Source organism: Neofelis nebulosa, chromosome 7, assembly GCF_028018385.1.
Source record: "Neofelis nebulosa isolate mNeoNeb1 chromosome 7, mNeoNeb1.pri, whole genome shotgun sequence".
NCBI lineage: Eukaryota > Metazoa > Chordata > Mammalia > Carnivora > Felidae > Neofelis > Neofelis nebulosa.
Window position 1 is genome coordinate 150,051,367 of NC_080788.1, and position 13,103 is coordinate 150,064,469.

General features: G+C 49.8%; 1 protein-coding gene across 1 annotated transcript; it reads right to left on the reverse strand.

Moving 5' to 3' along the window:
* Positions 1-1,720: 1,720 nt before the first annotated feature.
* LOC131518071 (endogenous retrovirus group S71 member 1 Env polyprotein-like) lies at positions 1,721-6,120 on the reverse strand. The gene is made up of 2 exons (XM_058740611.1): positions 4,740-6,120; positions 1,721-3,887 (listed from the first exon to the last, which is right to left on the reverse strand). The coding sequence occupies exon 2, from the start codon at positions 3,686-3,688 to the stop codon at positions 1,721-1,723; it is 1,968 nt and encodes a 655-aa protein (XP_058596594.1). The 5' UTR covers positions 3,689-3,887; positions 4,740-6,120.
* Between the last annotated feature and the right edge of the window lie 6,983 nt (positions 6,121-13,103).

Consider the following 13,103-nt stretch of genomic DNA (forward strand, 5'->3'; position numbering starts at 1 on the left):
TGGTAGCCTGGTTAGGGACCAAGGCGGGGGGGGGGTGTGGGAGAGGTGACAAAAGGCTTTATGGTTCCTACATTGTACAAATCAATAGCTTTGATTGTCATCTGAACCAAATTCCACCCTTTCTTTACTCACAGGATTGGGGTGTTACAGGGTGAGGAGGTAAAGCAAGAACATCCTGTTGTAACAGAGTCTATCACAGGATTAGGTCCTCCCTATGCAGAAAGACAGGGCATCTGGCTATTCATGGGAGGGGGAAGTTCCTTTCCCAGGCCCCCTGAGCACAGGATCTGCACCAGAGGCAATCCATTCTCATGTGCATGTGAGACCCAGACACTAGAGGGCACATGTTTTAAAGACATCCTCTCAAGAGCACTTTGAACGGAGGTGGGTCTCCACTGGGGAAAGGGGGAAGCTTGAGGTGTCGTTTCATGGCAGGGAAATGAGAACACCTTTGTTGTCCTATTGTAGGGGGCACTAGATTTGCATAACACTGCTCTTCCTACAAGGTTTTCAGGCCAGGAACCAGGAGCCAGAAAGGCATGATCATGTTAAGGACCCTAAAGGCTCAGTGACTGAGGTGTGAGCAATGGGATGGGGACCCAGAGACCCCACAGTCCCAACAAAATCAGTTGACAGAGAGATATATATCCTCTGAGCAACAGCATAGTCACACCAGTTGTCAGTTAAGAAACCCAGTTCCCAATCCTCTATTTCAATTTATTGAACAGTGAGCACTGGGGATGGACTGCAGACTAGCTGAACCCTTCAGGAGTTGGGGAATTGTCACAAAGGAGGGGAAGTCAAATCCTCTGTGGCTGCTGGCATCTGGAGAGAGCTTTCTCCAAGGTTACCCTTATCTTAAGGTCAGGACCATTGTTCTCTTCAATGTCTGGATTTGATACCATCTTGAAACATTTAGAGACAAATAGGGAGGCCCTGTGTTTGCTGATGAATAGTGGTCCTTGAGCCACTGGAGACTCATACTTTTGCTCTTGTAGAGACTCTATAAGACAGTATGATTTAGGTTCCTTTTCCCTCATGTTTTCCTTCAAACTATTTTCAGATGATTGAGTGGCACCTGAGGGATGGTGCGGCCCATCCAACTACATTCTCTTTGATTTTCCTCTTTGTATTACCAAGGTATCTGATTTGGCAGAAATGAAATTATTTCTATGCTCTGGAGCTTGGGTTTTAATGCAGAACCACTTTGAAAAGTCTTCATGCTGTTGCATCCACACGACTCCTGAAACAGAATGCTACGGGCACCAGTGACAGTCACAACAAAGTTTATTACAATGAGAGGCAAGGCCGACCGATCGGGACCAACACTCTTGATAAGAGTGCGGCCTCAAACAGCCGGGGTACAGAGTTTTTATAACTGATCACATCGTTTTATCATCACCTGGGAACAGAACAAAGAAACAATTTCCAGATGAGCTAGAAACAGTTGCCTAACGAGGTGTTTACTTTAGACTTTCTGCCTCTAAGTTGCAACCAGTGGATCTCCTTGACCCTGCCTCTGATGCTCTTTTCTTTGAACTTTTGTTTCCTTAATTGGTGAAGCCTAATTTACAAGAGTATGAGGCGTAATTTATAAGAGTAAAGCAAGGCTGTTATCTCTTAACCTTCAATGTCAACACAAAGCTGTTATTTTTCAAGCTAAGCATTAGCCCTACACTACAATTTAACCCTTACATTTCCCCCTTTTCTTGTCAGTGAATCAATCCTTTGATTCATCATTAGGAACTAAGGGGATATAATTGGACCTGATCATCATAATTTTTATTTCACTAACTCGCTTCTTGACATATTGTACTAACCAATTGATAATGCACGGGCCAATAGTTAACCCGAGAAGTAACAATAGCAGTGGCCCAGCTACGGCTGTAAGCAATGATGTGAGCCAGGGGGACCAAGAGAATAAACTCTGATACCAATTACTGCTGGCTTCCCTGGCACGTTCCCTGGCCCTAAGATTATCCCTGACCAAACTGAGAGTGTCTCGGATTACTCCGGAATTGTTCGCATAAAAACAGCATGTTTCTCCGAGGGCCACGCAGAGGCCCCCTTCCTTCATGAAGAGTAAATCAAGCCCTCTTCTGTTTTGTAATACAACCTTGGCTAAAGAGTCTACTTGGTGTTCTAGCCGAGAAATTGAAGTTTCCAAGCAGCCTAGGTCTCGGTCCACTTGCTTGCTTACAGTTTTGAAATTTTGGTCCCCCACAATGAGTCCAGCAGTTCCAATAGCTGTGGATCCTGCAATTCCCAGTCCCACTAGGAGTGGAATGAGGACTGGTGCTGCCCTTTTTACCCTGGAATGTCCTTCAAATAGACGTAAGTGTTCTCTCCCTGCTTCTCCGCTATATAGGTATATTTGTGGGAGAATATGAACTAGGATACAAATCTCTTGGGTGCCGACCCCAAAGTATGCGGCTGCAATGCAGGGGGTAATTCCTGATGAGCAAGCAAACCAGGCTCCAGTAAGGGCTCGGTATGCTATATTTTGGGCGCTATCAGTATCTGAACTACTTGGAATATACACTTCTGCACAAGAGTTTTTGTAAGGGGAGTTCTGCCAATTATATTCTTGGGACACTATACACCAACCCTGCCCTTGGAGGTCTCCTAGGGTTAAAATTGGTCGTGAACCCCAAGGGCACAATGTCGTGCTTGGATTTAGCAATTCCACAACATGCTTTTCTATGTCTTGTCCAATGCTAGCATTTGTAGCCACTCCCACATAATATGGGGGTTTAGGGTTTAAGCACAGCCAACAATCTTGTACAATCTCGGTATGAGATGAATTTAGCCAAGCATACATAGAATCTACTACATCTAGCCAATGCGTCTCAGGGGAGAATGGGTTCTGGATATGACCTGTAGTTGGTAATTCCAACTTTGTGGGGGCACCCGATTGCGGGGTAGGTTGGGAAGGGACAGTCGGAAAGAGTGGGGGGTGTAAAATCATATCCTTGTTTGGCCCTACCAGATTGGGTGGAGTTTTTCTTTTAACCCGTTGTATAGTAAAGGAAATGCCCTTGTCAACTACTGGAGCATACATCCTGAGACCCCAAGTGTGTCCAGTGTCCCAGGAAGAGGAAAAGGTACTGGAACTAGAAACCTTTTTTAAACATATTTTTGTTGGGTTACATTTTCCTTGAGTCTTACATTTGGGATCTGGAGTTCTAAGGAGGGTGATTAAGGGATCATGGCCCTGTCCTGCCAGCCAGGGGGCCAGCGTTTCACAACCCCATTTTGCACAATGGTATTGGCCTTTTCCTTCACATTCGACCTTTCTATTTGCAGGGCAACTGTATAACCCTGGTATGTTAGCCAATTTTTGTTCTTGATCCCTGTGTCCACATCCATAGGTAACCATATAGGGGTTTTCGGGGACCGGAGGAGCGAAGCCCGTTGGCTGTTTATAATTAGTAACTAGAGTCCCCCATGAGTCCCCCACCAAGTCGCATAAATCAAACAAAAAACAAGGCACAGTGGAAGAGGTATTAGATGCTATCACCTTTCCCGTGACAGTGTCCCTGAGTTCCCATTGGTATGGCCAAAAAGATAGGGGATGCAATTCCATACAGTCCCCCACACTTATTACCATACAAACCCAGAAAATTATTATTATTCCCGCATCAGTCTTAGCTTTAAAGGATCTTCTGGATGCCTTTGAACCTTCCATTGCTCTTTGTTATCTGGTTCTGCATCAGTCTGGGTTGTTCCCGCCTTCACGCAGTTTTTCTTAACCTGAGAGTGATGAATCCAGGTTCGGACACCATCTACCTTCACGGCCGTGGGTGTAGTCAGAATCACGGTGTGTGGTCCTTTCCAGCGCGGCTCCAGGGTTTTAGGCTCATGCCTTTTTACCCAGACTAAGTCTCCTGGTTGAAAGGGGTGAGGAAGAACAGGAGGATGAGTGAAGGCTTCTCTCAAGGCCCTGGTTATTTCCTTCTGTACATGTTGCAGGGCCATGAGCGAAGCCAGCAAATGGTCCTGTTCCAACTGTTCCATTACATCGTCTCCTAGCCTCGGCAGGATAGGTGGAGGTCTGCCAAATAAAATTTCATAAGGGGAAAATCCCTTGACAAATGGAGTACAACGCGCTCGCAAAAGGGCAAAAGGCAGGACATCAACCCAATTTTCGCCTGTCTCAAGGGACAATTTGGTTAAGGTCTCTTTTAGGGTCCTATTCATCCTTTCTACTTGACCCGAGCTCTGGGGTCTATATGCACAGTGTAATTTCCAATCTATTCCCAATGCCTGGGCCAGACCCTGGGACACCTGCGCCATGAAGGCCGGGCCATTGTCCGATCCTATGCTCAGAGGCAGCCCGAATCTAGGGATTATTTCATTTAATAATTTCTTAACTGTCGCCTGAGCCGTTTCTGATTTAGTGGGGAATGCCTCCACCCACCCGGAGAAGGTGTCTACAAAAACAAGCAAATATTTATATCCGTATCTCCCTGGTTTAATCTCAGTAAAATCTACTTCCCAAAAGCGGCCTGGCTCAATTCCTCTATCTCTTTTAGCTTCTGAAACCTTCCTATTTGCACCCTGATTTACTTGGGCACAGCTTACACATCTTTCAACCACCTCTTCAATCTCTTTTCCCAGCCCTTGCGCCCCGGACTTTCTCTGCACTAATTCCGCCATCTTCGTTTTTCCCAGATGAGTCCCTTGGTGGAGCTGACCCACCATGCGCTGCCCGAGTGCCACGGGTAAAAGGATCTTACCTCCAGGATCCTGAAACCACTTTTGTCCCGGCATCTTACTTCCCCCCTTTTCTGGAAATCCACTCCAAATCTTTAGGAGTGTAACTGGGCTCCAGTGGAAGCAGGGGCTCTGTCAAGATCGGTAGCTCCAAGGCACTTTCACTTTTAGTTAGGGCAGCTTCTCGGGCTGCTGCATCAGCCAGGTGGTTTCCGACTGCCTCTAGGGAGTTGCCTTTTTGATGTCCCGAGCAGTGAATGATTGCCAGCCTTGCAGGTTCCCAGATGGCTGCTAGAAGATCTAAAATTTCAGCTTTATTTTTGATGGCCTTGCCTTCTGCTGTGAGGAGACCACGCTCTTGATAAATGGATCCGTGTACATGCGCGGTTGCAAAAGCATAGCGGCTGTCCGTATAAATGTTAACTGACTTGTTTCTTCCAAGTTTTAGGGCTTTTGTTAGTGCGATGAGCTCTGCGCGTTGGGCTGAAGTTCCTGGGGGAAGGGTCTGTTGCCATAAAACTTCACGGTCTGTCGTCACCGCAGCACCGGCATACCTTTGCCCTTGAAACACAAAACTACTGCCGTCTGAAAACATGCTGATATCAGGGTCTTGTAAAGGAATGTCCGTAAGATCAGAGCGGAGGGACGAGATTGTTGCCAAGGTTTCTGGGCAAGAGTGTAGAGGGGGATTCTGTCCTTCAGGCAGCAAAGTGGCTGGGTTTAAGGTTGTGGGAGCACAAAAACGTATTCGGGGCTGGTCAAGTAGCAATGCTTGATATTGGGTAATCCGAGCATTTGACAGCCATCACTCTGGGGGAGCCCGCAGTAAAGTTTCCACTTCATGGGGCCCCGTGACAGACAATGCTTGCCCTAAGGTTAGTTTGTCTGCATCTTTAACTAGAAGCGCAGTGGCAGCAATTTGTCGAATGCATGGGGGCCACCGGAAGCAACTGGATCCAGCCGTTTTGATAAATAAGCCACTGGTCGGCGCCAAGGTCCTAAGCGCTGTGTCAGAACTCCCTTGGCTACCCCCCCTTTTTCGGCTACAAACAAATGGAATGGCTTGGTGGGATCTGGCAGGGCCAAGGCTGGTGGGGTCATGAGAGCATCTCGTAAGGCTTGGAAGGCTTTGGTTTGAGTCTCTCCCCACATGAAGGATTCTGGAGACCCTTTGAGGGTGGCATACAAAGGGGCTGCCAGTTCAGCAAAGCCAGGTATCCATAGTCTGCAGTAGCCTGCCGCCCCAAGGAACTCGCGGACTTGTTTGCGAGTTTTAGGCTGAGGAATATCGAGTATGGCCCGAATTCTTTGTTCACCAAGGTAGCGCTTACCTTTTTTAAGGTTGTAACCTAGATAGGTCACTGCAGTATGACAGACCTGTGCTTTTCTGGCTGACACTCGGTACCCCAGTTTTTGTACAAGACTCAAGAGTCCTTTGGTGGCATTCAGGCATTCTAAATGAGAAGGGGCCACCAGCAAGATATCATCAACATATTGCAATAGAGTTACCTGTGGGTTGGAAATCCGAAATGGCTCTAAATCTTGTTGCAGGGCTTCATTAAAAAAGAGTAGGAGAATTTTTAAATCCCTGGGGGAGTCGCATCCAGGTGAGCTGTCCGGCTTTTCCCTCTTCAGGATCAGTCCATTCAAATGCAAATAGTGGCTGGCTTTGTGGGGCCAGCGGGATGACAAAGAAGGCATCTTTTAAGTCCAGAACTGTATAATACACCTGAGAAGGGGGAAGCAGACTAAGGAGAGTATAAGGGTTGGGTCAGTGGGATGAATGTCCATTACCCTGGCGTTTACTGCTCTTAGGTCTTGAACTGGCCGGAAATCGGATGAATTAGGCTTCCGGACAGGAAGAAGCGGAGTATTCCATGGCGACTTGCATGGGATCAAAATGCCAGAGTCGCGCAAACGCTTGATGTGAATAGCGATTCCCCGCCTAGCCTCCTGGGACATGGGATATTGTTTTAGTCTTACCGGAAGTGCGGATGCCTTAAGTTCCACTATTATGGGAGCTTGATGAATTGCCAGCCCAGGTGGGTTAGTTTCAGCCCATACCTGGGGAAAATCCGCCTGGAGGCTTTTAAGGAGGGGATCGACTGCATGAACATTTTCATTAGGCACTGGAGTGAGCAGGCCCTCTTCCCCAAGTGGCACAGTCACCATTACCGTTGTTGGGCCATCCTGGCCGACTTTAATATGCATACCCCCTTCAGTGAATTTCAAAGAAGCCGTTAGTTTATGCAGTAGGTCTCTACCTAGTAATCCAGGGTAGGGGCATTCAGGCATGATTAGGAAAAAATGTGTAACAGTTTTACGGCCTAAATCTACTTGTCGTTCAGTGGTCCATTTACAAGTCTGGGACCCAGTTGCTCCTTGCACCAGGGTTGCCCCTTGACTGGTGGGGCCAGGATCTTGTTTTAAAACTGAAAAGTTTGCCCCAGTGTCCACCAAGAAGGTCTTAGGTTGGCCCCCTATATTAACAGTAACCAACGGCTCAGAAGGGGCCATTGAGCCGCGGCCCCATCAGTCAAAATCGACTCCCATCACAGATACCTGGGGTGGCCCAGTTTTGCGTTGGGCTAAGTTGGGGCAATCCTTTTTCCAGTGTCCCTCTTGTTTGCAATATGCACACTGATTTTTTTCCAGTGACACTTTAACCCTTTGTTTATCTTTTTTCTTTTGTTCAGACCAGAATTCTTTGGGCGTTCTGGGTCCTCTTCCCTCACGGGCATCCAGGACGGCTGCCACCACCCTGCTTAATTTTTTTGTCTGTCTTTCTTCCTGAGAATCCCTATTGTTGAAAACCTTTTGGGCTATTTCAACTAACTCAGATAAATTTTTTTCCTTCAAACCCATCTAATTTTTGTAACTTTTTCCGAATGTCTGGGGCTGCCTGTGAGACAAAAGCCAGATTTAATGCCCTTCTATTTTCAGGTGCCTCAGGGTCAATAGGGGTAAAGGTGCGGTACGCCTCCATGAGCCTTTCTAAGAAGGCCGAGGGGCTTTCCCCAGCTCCCTGAATTACTTCTGTTACCTTAGACATGTTTGTGGGCCGTCGGGCGGCCGCTCGGAGACCTCCCAGTAGAGTCTGGCGAAATAGGGTTAATGATTGCCTACCGTGAGGAGTGTTTGTGTCCCAATTCTCAGGATGCGAGGAAGGAAAAACTTCCTCCAGCACAGCAGGATCCATGGTGGGTTGCCTGTTTGGCCCCATCACTAATTTCTGGGCCTCACGACGGATCTTATCTCACTCCTCAGTGGTGAAGAGAACCTGCAAGAGCTGCTGGTAGTCATCCCAGGTTGGCTGATGGGTCACAAATATGGTTTCAAGAAGAGAAATTAAGGTTTGGGGTTTCTCTGAGAATGAGGGGTTTTGAAGCTTCCAATTATAAAGGTCGCTAGTGGAGAAGGGTACATAAGTCATAAAGGGTCGGACTTCACCCTGCAGGGGTGGCCCTGGACGAAGGGGTAGGGCAGTGGGAGGGGGATGAAAGGGAGTCCCTGACCGGGTATGAGATGGGCTCAGGGGAGTGTCCTGACTCGGGCTTGCCTCCTGATCTGGAGCATCCTGACTTGTATTTTTTGAGCGAGAACTATAGGGCAGCGGGCGGTAAGTTTCTTCTTCTTCCTCTGGTGCAGGTGATAGAGGGGGCAGCCGCTTAGTCCCGTCAAGATTCTTATTTTGAGCTCCAGATGGGCTGCCTTTGAGTGGTAAAGCCTGTACTTTAGGGAGGCAAGGGGAAAGGGGAAGGAGAAGTTTTAACCAATCTGGAGGGTTTTCGATGAGGGTCCTCCATGCCCCAATATATGGGATTTGGTCTTCGTGCCTAGAAAAGACAATATCATGAACCTTATATATCAATGTAAGGTCAAAGGTCCCCTGTGGAGGCCATTCCACCTGAAAGCTGGTCCATTCCACCTCGCAGAGAGTTTGAAGGACTGACTTCTTAACGTGGAGGCCGAAAACTGAGGCAGCTCTCCTATAGTCCTGGAAATGGGTTAGTATGAGACTCAGAGGGGTGGGGGTACTCTGATTTTGACCCATGACAAAGATAGGCAGAACTGACAAGGACGCACAGACAGTCAACAGGAAGAAGACAATTAAGACACGAAGAAAACACAAATTTGAGATCTCTAGGCCAGTAGGCCGTGGCAGCCACCTGAAAATAGGATCCTTCTTGACAAAAAACAAACCAAATGGGGTCCACCAGCGTCCCGGTAGGATCCCTGACTCTGAGTCTATAGCCGCGTCCAGCAGACCCTCCTGAGTCATCCAAATGGCGCGCCCCAAGAATTGCTTACCTCTCCCAATCCCGAGCTTCTTCCCAGGGGTTGGCGGAGCAATCCGCAGAAAGGGCCCTGTTTCAGACCTTTAACTTTCCCGGCCAATGCACCAAATGTTGCATCCACACGACTCCTGAAACAGAATGCTACGGGCACCGGTGACAGTCACAACAAAGTTTATTACAATGAGAGGCAAGGCCGACCGATCGGGACCAACACTCTTGATAAGAGTGCGGCCTCAAACAGCCAGGGTACAGAGTTTTTATAACCGATCACATCGTTTTATCATCACCTGGGAACAGAACAAAGAAACAATTTCCAGATGAGTTAGAAACAGTTGCCTAATGAGGTGTTTACTTTAGACTTTCTGCCTCTAAGTTGCAACCAGTGGATCTCCTTGACCCTGCCTCTGATGCTCTTTTCTTTGAACTTTTGTTTCCTTAATTGGTGAAGCCTAATTTACAAGAGTATGAGGCGTAATTTATAAGAGTAAAGCAAGGCTGTTATCTCTTAACCTTCAATGTCAACACAAAGCTGTTATTTTTCAAGCTAAGCATTAGCCCTACACTACAATTTAACCCTTACAATGCAGCATCCCACCTGTGTCCAGGGACATTCCCCTTCTTTCTGAGCACACAGTCCAACCTCAACCAGCTCAGCCGAGTACAGAGAATGCCAGTCTCCAGCAAAGCCCCTCCTGGGTTCTTGCAGGTGTCCCTGGGAGATGTTCCAGCCACTATATTCCCAGCATCAGGGAGGGTTCCCAGGAGATGTCCAGCTTGTCTGGTAACTACCCTGAAGTCTTGGGTAAAAACCCCCATGGCAAAAAATTTCCAGAGGAGTTGGAGTCATTAGTGCCCATTCATAACCCCACACCTGGAATTTCACAAAGAAATGAGACTGAAGGAGTTGCCCAGATGACTGAAGCTTATCTATCTCCTGAGGCACCTAGTGGGGAGGACAGGGAGAGAACGTGTGGAAAGGATGCTTTATCTCGTGAGGCATATGAGAGTCTCTCAGTGGTAAGGGTTGTCCCCAGGGTATTTCTCTTCTGTCATGGAGGTAGCTTTGCAAATTTTCTTCTTTTTGGCCAATGTAAATTCCCTTTACAAAGGTGGAAATGTGTACTTTGTTTTTAGGCGGTTGGGGGACACAAAAGGCTTTTCCTGCATCTGCTGGTCCCCAAGTGCCTTCAGCTCAGAATAATCAATACACTGGACTAGGGTATTGCTGGGAAGGGTATGTCCTGTCCCCGGTCACTGCTCACCCTGACTCTGAGGGATCAGTGAAGGCGGAGGGGCTTTTGTGAGCTAAGCCATCAGGAAGGGATGTCACCTGCCTGGGCCCGGAAGTGTTCACTCTGGGTGCTCACTGCGTCCCTCCCAGTGCTTACCACAAATTCACACAGGTCAGAGGGGTCGGGAGAGCAGCCTCCTCAGGACCCGCCATGGAGAATTTGGGAGGATGTGGGGCCGCGTCCACATGGACAGTAATCTGATCTCCTCAGGACCCGCAGTTGAGGACTCGGGAGAACGTGCGGCTGCGTCCACTGGGACAGGAACCGGATTTCCTCAGGACCCGCGGTGGAGGACTCGGGAGGACGTGTGGCCGCTTCCACAGGAACAGGAGTCCAGCCTCCTCAGGACCCGCTATGGAGGATTCGGGAGGATGTGGGCCTATGTCCACATGGTTAAGAGCGGGTTTCCTCTGGACCTGCTGTGGGGGCCTCAGGAGGACATGTGGCTGAGTCCAACTGACAAGAACCAGGTCTTTTCAGGACGCGCCATGGAGGCTTTGGGAGGATGTGGGGCCATAACCACACCCAGGGGAACCCAGTTCCCTCAGGACCAACTAGGGAGCATTCAGGAGGTATAGGGTCCACATCCACAGGGACAATAACCTAGTTTCTTCAGGAACCGCTGTTGGGGGTTTGATGGAATAGGAGCCTGTGTCCATAGGGACAGGAACTGTCTCCTCAGGACCTGCTGTGGAGGATTTAGGAGGAGGACAAGGGGCCACGTCCACAGATACCACAAACCTGGTCTCCTCAGGACCCGCTGTGGAGGCTTGGGGATGACATGGGGCCATGTCCACACTGACAAGAACGGGTTTTGTCAGGACCCGCTGTAGAGGATTCAGGAGGACGAGGGCCCACGTCCAAACCGACAAGAACCCGGTCTCCTCAGGACCCGCTGTGCAGGATTCAGGGGGACGTGGCCCCGCGTCCACACTGACAAGAACCCGGTCTCCTCAGGTCCTGCCAAGGGAGGAGCAGGTGAGGAGAAAGCGAGGCCCAGGGACGAGGAACTTCCGGAACCTGGAGGCTGAGGGGGGCGGTGTTCACCAGACCCTGCGGGGGAAGGACCCTGCGCAGCTTCGTGCGCGGTGACACTGTGTCCCCGCGGGGCTTACCTCACCGGCGCCGGGCTGCAGGGCTGCGCGGCCATGTTCCTGCTCCGCGCCCACTCGGTTCCCGCCCCTTTCTCATGTGGGAGGGGTTCCAGGTCCAGGATTGGGGTCCCCTGGCGGAGCTTGCACTCCCGCCTCTCGGGCCTTGTGGGTCCCTTCAGCCTCCGCGCGGGGCGGGGTGTCCCTCCCGAGTCTGCGACGGCCCCGGATCTGCAGATCGCTCCGGGCAGGACAGACGCGCTCACAGGGTCGGTTCCTCTTCATCCAGGAGCACAGAGTAGCTTTCCGCCCCCGTGCGTCTTCCTCCGTTTCTGTCCCCAGTGCCCTGTCCTGGGACAGCAGGCCTGCCACCTCCTTGCTTAGATTTCCTCTGGGGCACGTGGTTCCTTCTGCTGTGGTTGTAAATGGCACCGTCTCTTACTTTCTGTTTCCGATGGGTCGTCAGGAGCGTGCAGACGTGCACGTGGTGTTTGTGTGCTGATTCCCTATCTTTCGAGTGTCCTTGTTTATTCCTCCGTTTCCCTTGGAAATAACGCCACCAGTTATGTTACCAGCAAACGTGGGTTTATTCAGGAGTAGCGGAGAATTGCCATCAGGGCCCAGAAAGCTGTGGCAAAACCACGGCCGGGTGGGGAGCACACGGAGAGGAACGCTGTTTCGGGGAGAAGAGGAAGTTGGGACGGTGGTTTTGAAGCGAAGTCGGCAGGAGGAAAGCAGGGCTGCAGGGTGAGCAGGCGCCTCCCGGGCCCAGCTGCAGAGGCGGTGGGTTTCCTGTAGGGGCTGCAGGGCACAGCTTCCCCTGGTGGGGCCTGAGCCTGGGGCTTCTCTCTGCGGAGGGTTCTAATCTTGGGCCTGTAGCCCTGGGTTGTTCCGAGCCTGACCCTGGGTGGTGGGCTCCGCCTTCCAGCCTCCCCTCTCGGCCTCCCGAGTCCACTTCCGTGAGATGTCCCTTCATTGGTTTTCACAGTTCTAACAGCTTATTAGTGGCGTCTTGTGGACAATCGGAATTCCAAATCCCACTGCTTCCACTGCACCCAAGAAACGTGGAGAGGATATAACCCTCCCACATGCCTGTGGTTCACGTGCTGCCTACTGCAGAGCACTGTGGCCTCTCCACCAAGGGTGAGCAGGTTCTGGGCAAAGACCTTAATTACAGCCTTTGAGTACTGTCTTGCTACAGGTGTTAGGGGGCTAGGAGTTAGGGGTTATGGGATACAGTTGGGCATATGAGTTAACACTAAAGTGGGCTCAAGGTCTGGGATAGGGGTTTAGGGTTTAGGGGTCAAAAATCAAGGTTTAGATGAGGGTTAGAGTGAGGGTTAGGGTTAGGATTAGGGTTTAAGGTTAGGGTTAGAGTTAGGGTTAGGGTTAGGGTTTGGGTTAGGGTTAGGGTTAGGGTTAGTGTTAGAGTCAGGGTCAGTGTTAGGTTAGGGTTAGGGTTATGGTTTAGTGTTAGGGGTTAGGGGTTAGGGTTTAGAGTTTATCGTTAGTGCCAGGTGTCAGGAGTCTCTCATCCCTGAACCCACAGCAGCGATGTTTTCTCCCCACATGACTGATTGGTGTACACAATGTAAGATGGCGATCAGAAGTATTATTTAGTTTCCAAGGGCAAATATATGTTCACTCTTCCTGTTCACCTCACGTATTCTCTTGTGCAGTCGCAGTCCCATTTTGGAAATGACGTG